A 12,970-nucleotide genomic window follows, 5' to 3' on the forward strand; every position below is an offset into this window, starting at 1 on the left:
AAAACATTCCCATTTTTTGTGGAAAGAAATGCTTTCATCTCTTATTCCGAACTTTATTGGAACTTTATTGCATAGGGAATTTATTTATTGCACTCGCAAATGTTAATTGTTTGGGCTGTAAATTTTTGCACCTTGTACTCTACACATCACAATGAAGCTTTGACTCTTGAACTTGCCGCTTTGAAGCTCTTGAGAGCTGTTGTGCAGGAAGACTACAAAGGAGGGAAGGCGGTTCCAAAGTCTAGGAGCACCTACAGGAAAGCCCTGCAGCCAGTGTTCCAGGGTGGGCTCTGAGTAACACGACTTAACGGTTAAGGAGAGTCAGTGAGTGTATTTAACTTTAACTATTTGAAGTGAAAGTGAAGTGATTGTCATTGTGAAACACTGCACCTTCACCCTCGGTGACAGTGGGCACCATGACAGGCGCCTGGGGAGCAGCGTGTGGGGACGGTGCTTTACTCAGTGGGTCAGGATTCAAATATTTGCAGATATTTAATCCAACAAGGAATTAAAACAGCACATTTGGCAGACCTAGAAGTAGTAAATCTTTAGATTTGGATTTGTTTAAATGATAAAATAACATGGCTCTTTTTCCCTAGAATTGATAATTAACCAGGAAGAATTTGGAAAACTGGTGGATCCGAAGTTACTGTAGTTACTACCGTCTGTAAATGGCCGCCGTCCCCAGACTGACCACTAGGGGGCGGACTGGAGCTACAACGCTGGGGACGGAGGTCCAGACGGCGGAGCAGCTCAGGGACACGGCGGTAGTAAGTGGGGACGCTGGGGACGGAGGTCCAGACGGCGGAGCAGCTCAGGGACACGGCGGTAGTAAGTGGGGACGCTGGGGACGGAGGTCCAGACGGCGGAGCAGCTCAGGGACACGGCGGTAGTAAGTGGGGACGCTGGGGACGGAGGTCCAGACGGCGGAGCAGCTCAGGGACACGGCGGTAGTAAGTGGGGACGCTGGGGACGGAGGTCCAGACGGCGGAGCAGCTCAGGGACACGGTGGTAGTAAGTGGGGACGCTGGGGACGGAGGTCCCTCCGGAGCAGCTCAGGGACACGGTGGTAGTAAGTGGGGACGCTGGGGACGGAGGTCCCTCCCGCGCCCAAAGGTCAAAGGTTGTGTTGACCGTGCGCGTTCATGTTGAAGTTTGGCATTTTACCACGTGCAAGAGAAAATATAATAATAATTATAAGTGATTGTAGTAGCTTATTACATTTCAGGACTGGTTATGGATATATATATATGTGTGTGTGTGTGTGTGTGTGTTAATGTTTAATGTAAATGTGTGTGTGTGTGTTTGAATGCTGTAATATAATGAAGAACTTGCCCGCTTGTTGGCAGTTGTGTTTTGTCGCTGGAAGTGCAGCCATGACTTGATTTTTAATGTGTCTTTTGACAGGCTGCGGCAGAACCGGCCGTTCTGACCTACTTTCACCCCCTCGTCCAGAACCTCTTCAGAAGGACTCATCCTGATCCTGAATAACGTGGGTCAGGTTACATACAGTCACTCTAAAATGTATTATTGCAGACCAATAATACATAGAATAACAGCTGGGAAGTGAAAGTGATGTGATTGTCATTGTGATGCACAGCACCGTGTGCAGAACGAAATGTGTCCTCTGTATTTAACCATCATGGTGACAGTGGGCTCCATGACAGGCACCCGGGGAGCAGTGTGTGGGGACGGTGCTTTGCTCAGTGACACCTCAGTGGCACCTTGGCAGATCGGGATTCGAACCAGAAACCTTCTGATTACGGGGCCGCTTCCTTAACCGCTAGGCCACCACTGTCCCAACTCCTCCCACGAAGTCAACGTCAAAGAGACAGGAGACAAAGAACGTGTGGGAGCAAACGTCCAGGGATGTAACGGGCGCCTGGCATGGCTGCCCACTGCTCACCAAGGTTAAAAGCAGAGGACACATTTCGTTCTGCACTGTGTGCTGTGCTGCAGGGTTTCACAATGACAATCACATCAGTTCCACTTTAATAGTTACTGGATAAAACGACTGTCTTCTGCAAACCTCCTAAAACCACATATAATTAGAAATGTTCTTGCCAAATTTGATTAAATTAGATTCAACTTTATTGTCATTCCACATGTACAAGTGCAGGACAACGACATGTAGTTTAGGTCCAACCAGAAGTGCAATAAGCAGCAAGTGCAGGATACAGTTCAAATAAGTTATATATATATACATAAAGTGATATGTGCAGGAGTAGTTTGGAAGGTTTGTTGTGGGTAAAATGAAGTGGGATTTTAAGTGTTAACAGTTCCATGTGTTTTGAAGGGTGGAAAATAAATAAAAGTAGAATTGGACTTTATAAATAGTAGAAACGCAGCTGTTTCTGTTGCAGGTCATTGGTTGTTATCAGTAATGATGATGTGGAGAGCCGTGGCAGTAGAGGTCCTTCTGCTGATGGGCATCTGGCAGGTCTCGTCCACAGGATCCAGACTTCAGCCCAAGCAGATCGGTAGGTCCAACTGTCCAGGTGAAATGTCCCCTGCGGAAGTAAAGCGGTCTGGTGTTCTCGCAGCCATCGTGGGCGGAGGCGTCGGGGGCGCGGCCGCCTCGCACTTCCTGAGGCGGGAGATGGGGCCGGACGTGAAGATCGACGTGTTCGAGGCCGCGGCGGTCGGGGGCCGCGTGGCCACGCAGGACGTCGGCGGGGATGGATTCGAGATGGGGGCGTGCATCATCCACCCGCTCAACCTGCGGATGAAGCAGCTGGTGGACGACATTGGTGAGGCCGGAATACGGTGACCGATATGACATGAACGCGGTGACCGCCGCCTCTTCATTTCAGGCCTGAAAGCGCGAGCTGCGACGCCCTCCAAGATGGCCGTCTTCGATGGGAAAGGGCTCTCGTTCGAGGAGAGCGACTGGTTGGTGGTGAACTTCCTCCGCGTGCTGTGGCGATACGGCCTGAGCTACTTTCGAATGAACACGTGGATGGACGGCGTCATGGGCAAGTTCATGAGGTGCGTCTGTAGAGGACTCGGTCAGGACATGAAATGGTTTGGATCTGTTTAAATGTTCGTTTTACACCCAGGATTTACCAGTACCAGCAGGATGGCTATTCCTTCTCCAGTGTGGACAGTCTCCTACACGCCATGGGCGGGGACAGCTTTCTCGCCCTGGCCAATCAGACACTAGGGGAGGCCATGCTGGCTGAGGGCATCTCCCAGAGCTTCTTGGATGACTTGGTTGTGCCAGTCACCCGTGTGAACTATGGACAGTGTGCCCGCATCCCTGGCATCGTGGGTATGAGCCAGTCTAGCTGCCTTCCACATGAAACCTTTTCCACGCCTCCCTGGCTGATACCGCGGTTGGTGTGCAGGGGCAGTGGCCGTGGCGTGGGCTTCTTCTGGCCTCTGGGCTGTGGAGGGGGGCAACAAGAGGGTGTGCAGCGGGCTCCTGTACCACAGCAAGGCTCAGCTCATCCCTGCACGGGCCACCGCCATCACCTTAAAGAGGAGGCCCTCCAAGAATGGTACACGATGGTCACATTTGTCTCAGTCTTTTAAAACTTGATATTTACTTTTTTATATATATATATATATATAGAGAGAGAGAGAGAGAGAGCTTCCTTCCAATGTCGTTTAATGATCATTTATTACTGCTGTGCACCTCCTCTCCAGGCCCCACCTCTGACCAATATGAGGTGAAGTACATTGATCAGTCAGGCCCCGCCCAGTCTCTGTACGACATAGTCATTGTGGCCACGCCCCTGCACCAGGGAATGTCTGACATCGCCTTCATAGACTTCTCCCCACCAATCCCCGCCCACTTCCACGGCAGCTTCCACCGGACCGTATCCACGCTGGTCCACGGCCGCCTCAACGTCTCCTACCTGGGATCCAGTGAGAATCCAGCGGATTTCCGCTTCTCTGATGTCCTGACTACTGACCGCAAAGACCTGAGCTTCTACAGCCTGCACTCCCTGGACCCCGTCAGCATCCCGAGAGGCTACAGGAGACCCCCCGCCAGCGAGAAGAAGGTGTGGAAGCTCTTTTCACCTGACTCACTCACTGAAGACCAACTGAAGGAGATCTTCATTTCATGGGATGATGTGGCTGAGAACCGCTGGTTGGCGTACCCGTCCTACGTCACCCCCCACTACAAGTCACCCTCCTTCGTGCTGCACGACCACCTTTACTACCTGAACGCCATCGAGTGGTCCGCCAGCGCCATGGAAATGAGTGCCATCTCAGCCAAGAACCTGGCGCTGCTGGCCCACAACCGCTGGCATGGACAGGAGGCCAAAATCGACCAGGAGGACCTCCACACCAGGCTGCGTGGAGAGCTGTAGAGCGAGGAAGGAGGATCTGAGCCTACATCTCTATACTGCCAGCACTTACTTTCTACGAGTCGTTTGGGTTCCTTCACATATTTCGCTTCATATATTTCATTCATTTGACGCTTTTCTTTCTTGCAAGAGGTGGTTGATAAATAGTAGTAGTGACAATCAAACTCGTCAAACCGAGAGGGCCACACCTCTATAAATACATATAAATACATATACAAATACATATACAAATACATATATATGAGCCGCCGTGTGTTGCACGTGATCGCCGTGATGTGTAAATTGCACTAGTACTTCACCTCCTGTCCAATACATTTAGGTAAAACTTCACACGCCACTTCTACACTGATCTGCTTCATACGTCTGTCTGATCGTTGTTCTTGGGCTGATTTCTGCCTAATTTTTTATATGATTTGAAATGTTAATTGAACTTGTTGCTTAGATGTCCAATAAAAATTTTAAAACACTAAACACAGCATTAATCAATTATACGTAATGAATATGTGATTCCATTTTAACTCAGGATAAATAACAAATGAGGAACCCGAGCTTCTAGATCTGTGGTTTTAAGATCCTTTAAGAAAATGTGCTGACTTTTAACAAAAAAATAAAGGAAATTTACATCAAATCAAATGAGAACGTTTCTGTCTATTCTACATAGTCAAATATCACACAGTGAAATCCACTTCAAACATGTTTTTGAGGAAATTATATATATATATACACACACACACACTTTAAATGAAAAATTTTGTTTTATTTTGTTCCTTAAGAAGAACGGAGAACTAGAAAACTACAAGATTACCCTTGTGACAGACATTAAAAGCTTGGTTCATTTTTCTATTTAAAATTTTGAATTTTATTATACATAAATACATATTTTACATAGTGACCTCAGTATAAACATTTGAAATGTTTCGGTGTGAATTCGACGTAACTTTATGCTGCTTGAAGAGCCATGATGACTCCATGTAATAAATTTGTGAATTTCCCCATTTAGAACACGAGTGATGTGACGTCACACCATGTCTCCAGAGTGACATCCAGTGGAGGGTTCTGGAAATGACATGAAAAGTCCTGAACGTTCCAGAACAAACCGAGTTCCAGTACATAAAGCTCGACAGCCCAACCAGAAAGAGCCCTGATCAACGCTTCATTTGCTGAAGATGCTGTGTCTTCACGGAGTTCAGCCTCCCCTCAGGCCACTCATGGACCTCCACTGGCCTGTACACGGTCTCCGGCCACACACCCGACCTCTGGCCTTTCAGAGAGGCCTTATGTTGACCAGCCTGGAGCTGCTGGAGAAACTTCAGAAAGAGCTCCTCGAGGAACCTCTGGTGAGACCAGGAGCAGGGAGCATGAATCCAGCCTCTTGCAGAGTGGAGAAGATGGGAGAGGACGTTGCCCTGGTGTTGGACACTCCAGGCTTTTCCCCGGAGGAACTGAGTGTCAAGCAGGTGGGCCGCAAGCTGCAGGTGAGCGGGAAGTCGGAGCAGAAGCAGGAGGACGGGAAAGGCTCCTCCTCCTACAGGATCCAGGAGTTCAGACGGGAGTTTCATCTGCCTGAAGGAGTGAATCCTGAGGAGGTGACCTGCTCCTTCGCTGACGGACAGCTGTCCATCAAGGCACCAATGAAGCCAGTAGCTGATGACCCGGAGAGGAACCTGCCCATCAACTGCAGTGGAGCTGTGAAGACCACCGAGAAAGAGCAGAGCTCAGAGCCACAGACATACACTTCTTCAGAACCAGCAGGCTGGAGTTGATTTATTTAAATGCAATTTTATCTTTCCACCCAAATTCTTGCACTTTTACATGAAATACAATGTTGAAAATGTTGAAAAATGTCTCCAAAATAAAGTTACTTTCATTTCAATGTACAGAGTTGCTTTTCTTATAATACATTTACAGCATTTACCAGACGCCCTTATCCAGAGCGACTTACAATCAGTAGTTACAGGGACAGTCCCCCCTGGAGACACTCAGGGTTAAGTGTCCTGCTCAGGGACACGATGGTAGTAAGTGGGACTTGAACCTGGGTCTCCTGGTTCACAGGCGAGTGTGTTACCCGCTAGGCTACTACCACCCAAGAAATCCACCTCTGATTCCAGTATGGACCCGAAACCGGTGACCACGGGGACATTCCTGGTGAGGTTTTTTATATATTGGTGGCTGCGGAGCGTACGGGGCAGAGTTGCCAGGTTGGGCGTGGTGGCGGTAATCTAGTGGGTAACATGAAGATAACATGATTAAATGTAACAAATAATGACACTTTACAGCAACGCCTTTTTATCTACAGTTGATCTGAGTAATGTTCACTCACTGGAACCCCCTGCAATACAACGTATAGGAGAACAACGTCAAGAGCCCCTAAACCGAGACTTGAGAGTACCGAGACCAGAACTAAGACCGAAAACAGACTAGGGCAAAAACCTACATGACTTCAATTATAGCGTAAGTCTATGGTAAAGATTTCTGCTCCCCAAATGAACAGGAAATATGTTACGTGGCTTTTCGGTCGTGGCTTCCGCTGGTTTTAGGTTTGATTATCTGGAACCGAAATCTGTTAAAACGACAGGGAAAGGTCGATCCCAGAGGAAAATGATTCAGGAGAGAGTGGATATCCTCCATTCAGGTGTCAGCTATGGTTCCTTCCTCCCTCCGAACTGCTGACAATTCAACTGAACTGAGAAACGAACGAATCACTTGAGGAAGTGATTCTGTTCTGTATGTTAAAAGATTCGTTCTTTTGTGAATGACAACACTAGTATGCAGTTTCCAGTTCTGTTTTTGGGGTATAAACAACAACATTTATTTCTTATAGAGCCCATAATCACATACAGTATGTCTCAATGGGCTTTGACAGGCCCTACAGTTGACACCCCGATACTTGACCCTTCTGCACACAAGGAGAGGAAAAAGAAAGGAAGAAACGTTGGGAAACCCTGGACCCCCTTCCAAGGTAGCATGAGCCTGCAAGAGGTGGTAGTAGCCTACTGGGTAACACACTCGCCTGTGAACCAGAAGAACCAGGTTCAAATCCCACTTACTACCATTGTGTCCCTGAGCAGGACACTTAACCCTGAGTGTCTCCAGGGGGACACTGTCCCTGTAACTACTGACTGTAAGTCGCTCTGGATAAGGGCGTCTGATAAATGCTGTAAATGTAAATGTGTCAGTGTAGGTTGGTGATGATTTGGCCAAGAACAGATAAAGTTGTAGAGGTGGAAAAGTGAAATGTAGTATGGAGCATCTGTCCATGTTTGGAGGTGCTGGACAGTGCAGGGTAGTTGTTTAGTCCGGTGTCATGGTGTACGTTGCGTTATTATGTTATTATGAAGGTGGTGGCTGTGGTGACCCTCTTGTTTGTTTCATGCTACGTCGTCCTGTAAGCAGTTCATTGCAGTGGGACCAGGAATCATCCGCTGGTCTCTTCACTGGAGTCTGCAGGTGGTCTGGACGCTTCATTCAGTGTCTTGGAGGCAGCGGCAGACGGTTGCACTGTACGACCGATACTGAAATATGTGGTTATGGTGGTATATTGGTGCTACAGTGGCCCGGTACCCTAACTAGGACATCCTAACTAGGGTGAATTTAACAGGGGGACTGTGTGATAAAGTGGACTTTATAATTGACGCTGTGTCTGGATCTTTTGGTACCAGTAGTGACCCCTTTTGATCGCAGGGGGCGTGGCGGGTCGTAAAGAACTAAAAGTTCACTCAGGTATTGCGGGGCGAGACCATTTAGAGCTTTATAGGTCAAAAGTAGGATTTTGTAGTCAATCCTAAAATTGATGGGTAACCAGTGCAGTGATTGCAAGACCGGGGTGACGTGGTCGAATTTAGTTGGGGTCAGCTAAATTTAAACCCCAAGAATAGTCCAGGGGTAAGAATAAGTGCAATTACTCATCAACTTCAGTGAGCAACGTTTAAAATGGGAGGAGCCTGTGAGGATGATGCACGTCCCTCATGCGCCGGATTCAAGTGTTTTATATGGCAACTCAAACATATCTGTTGACCAACGTTGACAATCCTCAGGCTGTATCTTGTCCCTGAATATGACATTTGTTCCAGATTCTTTACATGTTGTGTTGAGTATAAGAGAAAACAGACATGTATTGCTTAGTTAAATACATTTAACATTACGTTACGTTCCCAGAGCCAAGACGAGCAAAAACAAAGATCACAGAGCAGTGCATTCTGGGTGCCAGTTTCTATGACATCAGGTCTGTTTGCACAATTAATTGATTGTCTTCGCATGGCAACACCTTTTTGTCATTGTGTTCCAAAGAGGAAATTAGTTTCGTTTTGACAGTTTGACCACAGCCCCCCGCCCTCACGCTCAAATCTATTACCAGCATGACCCCAGCAGCCAAAATAAAAGGGCTACTGACGGGGGCACCAACAATGCCTCCCTTTCAGTGGCCCAATAATGCCGCGTCTGTGTGGGGTCCACGATGTGCCACCCAGCTGCACGCTGTGACAATAGCACTGTGCCCACCAGTCGATGGCAGACATGTGATCCCAGCAGCCTTATAACAGCTGATCTCTGCAGGAGCCAAAGTGAAGATTTCACGCCGTCGTCGGACACCCCAAGATGAGAGCGGCCGCCCCACTTCTCGCCTTCCTGGTTGCAGCAGCCGCTCACCGCGGTGAGTTCCACGCCGAATGTACAGAGTAGCTGAGTGGATGTGTTTTAACAAGATAGGCGTGATATACGATAAGATGCATGACTTGTGTTGTGGTTGGTTGCATCCTCTCCAGCTTCTGCTGCATCCATAGCGTCAGATGAAAATGGGGAGAAAGGTGATATCATTTCATCAAGTTTCCTCCTTTAACCACTTCATTAAAACCACTGGCAAATTAATCAAATAAAGTCACTTTTTTTTCTCTCTCACGTTTTTAGTATTTATGGATATGTGGAGTGAAATCAGGAAAATAGGTAAAAATCACAAGCGGTTTGTCATTTTTGGTCATTTTTTCGGAACAATTTATGAATGCTGTGTTTTAATGGCGTGTGCGTTAGATCAGATGGAGTTTGTGGCGTCTCAGGTCAGCGGGGCGGACAAAGTGCAGACACCAGCAGGTAACTCGGTGAATACGGCGTAGAACGTCTATTCACGTCATCGTCAGCTGACCAAGACTTTTCTCTTCCAGAAAAGGAGAGCATGGAAGACCCACAATCCATCGGTAAATCTTTGGAAAATAAATAGCCCGGGAACAGCTTATTCATTTATTTATGGTCGGTAGTTATATGATGACCTTTCCTGACCCCCAGATGAGGAAGAGGATGAGGAGAGCCCAGGTGAGGGACACCTCACGTACGTACTGAATTCACAGTGCTGCTTCGGAACAGAGAAGGTGGTGATTATTCCTGTTTTCTACTGCAGAGGTGATGGAAGCCGAGGAACCAGAGGGTAAGAAGGGATATGAATTCATATCCTTTATATCAAATATAATTCATTCATTCATAACAATGCACGGCACATCCGAACCCCACAAAACAATGCACGGCGCATCCGAACCCCACAAAACAATGCACGGCGCATCCGAACCCCACAAAACAATGCACGGCGCATCCGAACCCCACAAAACAATGCACAACGCATCCGAACCCCACAAAACAATGCACGGCTCATCCGAACCAGACAAAACAATGCACGGCGCATCCGAACCCCACAAAACAATGCACAACGCATCCGAACCCCACAAAACAATGCACAACGCATCCGAACCCCACAAAACAATGCACGGCGCATCCGAACCCCACAAAACAATGCACGGCTCATCCGAACCCCACAAAACAATGCACAACGCATCCGAACCCCACAAAACAATGCACAACGCATCCGAACCCCACAAAACAATGCACGGCTCATCCGAACCCCACAAAACAATGCACGGCGCATCCGAACCCCACAAAACAATGCACAACGCATCCAAACCCCACAAAACAATGCACGGCGCATCCGAACCCCACAAAACAATGCACGGCGCATCCGAACCCCACAAAACAATGCACGGCGCATCCGAACCCCACAAAACAATGCACAACGCATCCGAACCCCACAAAACAATGCACGGCGCATCCGAACCCCACAAAACAATGCACGGCGCATCCGAACCCCACAAAACAATGCACAACGCATCCGAACCCCACAAAACAATGCACGGCGCATCCAAACCCCAAAAAACAATGCACGGCTCATCCGAACCCCACAAAACAATGCACAACGCATCCGAACCCCACAAAACAATGCACAACGCATCCGAACCCCACAAAACAATGCACGGCGCATCCGAACCCCACAAAACAATGCACGGCTCATCCGAACCCCACAAAACAATGCACAACGCATCCGAACCCCACAAAACAATGCACAACGCATCCGAACCCCACAAAACAATGCACGGCGCATCCGAACCCCACAAAACAATGCACAACGCATCCGAACCCCACAAAACAATGCACAACGCATCCGAACCCCACAAAACAATGCACAACGCATCCGAACCCCACAAAACAATGCACAACGCATCCGAACCCCACAAAACAATGCACGGCGCATCCGAACCCCACAAAACAATGCACGGCTCATCCGAACCCCACAAAACAATGCACGGCTCATCCGAACCCCACAAAACAATGCACAACGCATCCGAACCGCACAAAACAATGCACAACGCATCCGAACCGCACAAAACAATGCACAACGCATCCGAACCGCACAAAACAATGCACAACGCATCCGAACCGCACAAAACAATGCACGGCGCATCCGAACCCCACAAAACAATGCACGGCGCATGTGAACCCCACAAAACAATGCACAATGCATCCGAACCGCACAAAACAATGCACGGCGCATCCGAACCCCACAAAACAATGCACGGCGCATGTGAACCCCACAAAACAATGCACGGCGCATGTGAACCCCACAAAACAATGCACGGCGCATGTGAACCCCACAAAACAATGCACGGCGCATGTGAACCCCACAAAACAATGCACGGCGCATCCGAACCCCACAAAACAATGCACGGCGCATGTGAACCCCACAAAACAATGCACGGCGCATTATTTGTCGGTCGTTTCATGACGAACACCAGGTGAAGGTACGGTTGGCGTCTCAGCGTGTTCTTCTCTTCTTCTCTCCTCAGGAGCAGCAGCTGAGCTTCTGGAAGGTAAGATCTGCTGTATGGAGCCTGTAGAGGGCAACACACTCACAGCCTAGAGGTTCTCAACACCTTGACTTTCCTACAGAGACGCAGCCTGTCGATGACGAGTCCAACGGTACGTACGACCTCCACTGCGTCCAGAGTGCATGAGACTTCATATTAATGACACTGCTGTTTACTTCCAGGCTCAAGGCGAAAGCGAGGTAACTGTACCCCATCATACATGTGTGGAAATCTTAATCTTCACTGTTACTATTTCCCTAGAGTTCCATGTGTCATCTAATGAATTTATTTTAAATTTTATAATATTTTATACAATAAAATATTGATCTGATGTTGCATTTAGAACACCATGAGAAAGAAGACGAGAAAGGTCGGTTCCATTTTGATCTCTCCATTCTAATGCAAAACAAATTCCTCGTACAAACCTGCCATCACGATTGCTTTACGGTTTTTTTAGATGAACTCATGGAGCAGCTGGCAGAAGAAGAAGGTACCAGACACCTCCAGACACGTTTTACTCGTTTCAGCTCCTACAAGCCCGCCTTCATCCAGACGTCCCCCAGTACGGCGGCGGTTCCATTTTGAGCCACACTTGTTTACTGAAATAGACGTCCAAATGTCTCGCACGATCTGGGACACCAATTCAGGCCACCAAAACAGCACCCTGATTTATATACTGTGCACCGTCCCTTTATTTTAGGAACACCAGGGTCACCCACCACCAACCCAGGTCAGTCTGGAAAGGTTGGCGCTTCACGGCCTTTATAGAGTTTATAAGGGAGGTTTTTTTTTTTTTTTTTTTTTCCCAGGACTCCTGGAAATAACCGGAGAATAGCATCTGCGGCGGAGGAGGAGGAACGACACGGCACAAGTTCGCCCTACTTACATGAACAAAGATACCAATTAAAAATCTCTATTTACTCCAAACCACCTCAGCTGTCAGGACTTTATTCATTTCGGCTACAAATCACACATGGACTTATATTTGCCTGGCACAGAAATTCACAAAAGGCAAAGTAGAGGTTTTACATATTTTTTATTGATTTTTTCCTGTTCCTTTCCCAAATGCAGGTCAAAAAGTAAGCTCAGTACACAACCTCATTTTTTCTTTGGTACCTACAAGAAAAACAAAAAAAATAATAAAAAAATAAAAATGAAAACTTAAGGCAACTACTGCAACTCCAAAGCTCTAAGTGCATTAAGAACTGCAGCCTGTTCATCATCATCAGCAGCAGCAGCAGCAGCAGAGTTAGCAGGCCCCACCCCACTTCACTCAACACCCCTCTGTGGGCGGGGCTGTAGCAGGTAGGAGGGCGTGTGGGCGTTCTGCGGCAGCACCGCACGGCTACACGAGTGCTGGTGAAGACCAGACATACGATATGCGGCGTCGGAGCGTCACACTCGCTCAGGTTTCACTAGAAACACGGGGGAAAAGTAATTGCTCGGTTGCTAACTGCACACACCCGCGGTGACGTG

The 12,970-nt window shown here is 48.0% G+C and overlaps 3 protein-coding genes across 9 annotated transcripts; all 3 read left to right on the forward strand.

Annotated features, from left to right (window-relative positions):
* Positions 1 to 205: 205 nt before the first annotated feature.
* Positions 206 to 4,944, forward strand: LOC114787038 (prenylcysteine oxidase 1-like). Of its 4 annotated transcripts, none has more exons than XM_028974761.1 (8): positions 206 to 324; positions 1,408 to 1,492; positions 2,364 to 2,480; positions 2,544 to 2,750; positions 2,814 to 2,988; positions 3,060 to 3,271; positions 3,348 to 3,500; positions 3,649 to 4,944. In XM_028974761.1, exons 3-8 carry the CDS (start codon positions 2,384 to 2,386, stop codon positions 4,317 to 4,319), a joined length of 1,515 nt encoding a protein of 504 aa, XP_028830594.1. In that variant the 5' UTR covers positions 206 to 324; positions 1,408 to 1,492; positions 2,364 to 2,383; the 3' UTR covers positions 4,320 to 4,944. The 4 variants fall into 4 exon arrangements, with proteins under 4 accessions (XP_028830594.1, XP_028830591.1, XP_028830593.1 ...); XM_028974758.1 differs by lacking the exon at positions 206 to 324 and adding an exon at positions 697 to 770; XM_028974760.1 differs by lacking the exon at positions 206 to 324 and adding an exon at positions 779 to 1,014.
* Positions 4,945 to 5,041: 97 nt separating this feature from the next.
* On the forward strand, positions 5,042 to 6,104 carry LOC114787040 (heat shock protein 30-like). The gene has a single exon (XM_028974762.1). The coding sequence runs from the start codon at positions 5,483 to 5,485 to the stop codon at positions 6,077 to 6,079; it is 597 nt and encodes a 198-aa protein (XP_028830595.1). The 5' UTR covers positions 5,042 to 5,482; the 3' UTR covers positions 6,080 to 6,104.
* Positions 6,105 to 8,803: 2,699 nt separating this feature from the next.
* On the forward strand, positions 8,804 to 12,424 carry LOC114785314 (coiled-coil domain-containing glutamate-rich protein 1-like). 4 transcript variants are annotated; one of them, XM_028971381.1, is made up of 14 exons: positions 8,804 to 8,964; positions 9,077 to 9,118; positions 9,219 to 9,254; positions 9,339 to 9,398; positions 9,470 to 9,502; positions 9,591 to 9,617; positions 9,703 to 9,729; positions 11,474 to 11,497; positions 11,577 to 11,606; positions 11,677 to 11,694; positions 11,838 to 11,864; positions 11,952 to 12,056; positions 12,195 to 12,224; positions 12,304 to 12,424. In XM_028971381.1, exons 1-14 carry the CDS (start codon positions 8,910 to 8,912, stop codon positions 12,327 to 12,329), a joined length of 540 nt encoding a protein of 179 aa, XP_028827214.1. In that variant the 5' UTR covers positions 8,804 to 8,909; the 3' UTR covers positions 12,330 to 12,424. The 4 variants fall into 4 exon arrangements, with proteins under 4 accessions (XP_028827214.1, XP_028827215.1, XP_028827216.1 ...); XM_028971383.1 differs by having other exon boundaries at positions 8,806 to 8,964; positions 11,952 to 11,984; XM_028971384.1 differs by lacking the exon at positions 12,195 to 12,224 and having other exon boundaries at positions 8,806 to 8,964; positions 11,952 to 11,984.
* Positions 12,425 to 12,970: the final 546 nt, after the last annotated feature.

This window comes from Denticeps clupeoides, chromosome 3, assembly GCF_900700375.1.
Source record: "Denticeps clupeoides chromosome 3, fDenClu1.1, whole genome shotgun sequence".
Lineage (NCBI taxonomy): Eukaryota > Metazoa > Chordata > Actinopteri > Clupeiformes > Denticipitidae > Denticeps > Denticeps clupeoides.

What these genes read in the sequence shown, in the direction of transcription:
- LOC114785314 (XM_028971381.1), top strand. Translation starts at nt 8,910, where the DNA reads ATGAGAGCGGCCGCCCCACTTCTCGCCTTCCTGGTTGCAGCAGCCGCT. An exon ending in AGAGGATGAGGAGAGCCCAG is followed by an intron (nt 9,618 to 9,702) that starts GTGAGGGACACC and finishes TTTCTACTGCAG; the next exon opens with AGGTGATGGAAGCCGAGGAA. An exon ending in TGAGAAAGAAGACGAGAAAG is followed by an intron (nt 11,865 to 11,951) that starts GTCGGTTCCATT and finishes CGGTTTTTTTAG; the next exon opens with ATGAACTCATGGAGCAGCTG.
- LOC114787038 (XM_028974761.1), top strand. Translation starts at nt 2,384, where the DNA reads ATGATGATGTGGAGAGCCGTGGCAGTAGAGGTCCTTCTGCTGATGGGC. An exon ending in ACTTCAGCCCAAGCAGATCG is followed by an intron (nt 2,481 to 2,543) that starts GTAGGTCCAACT and finishes GTGTTCTCGCAG; the next exon opens with CCATCGTGGGCGGAGGCGTC. An exon ending in GTCATGGGCAAGTTCATGAG is followed by an intron (nt 2,989 to 3,059) that starts GTGCGTCTGTAG and finishes TTTTACACCCAG; the next exon opens with GATTTACCAGTACCAGCAGG.
- LOC114787040 (XM_028974762.1), top strand. Translation starts at nt 5,483, where the DNA reads ATGCTGTGTCTTCACGGAGTTCAGCCTCCCCTCAGGCCACTCATGGAC.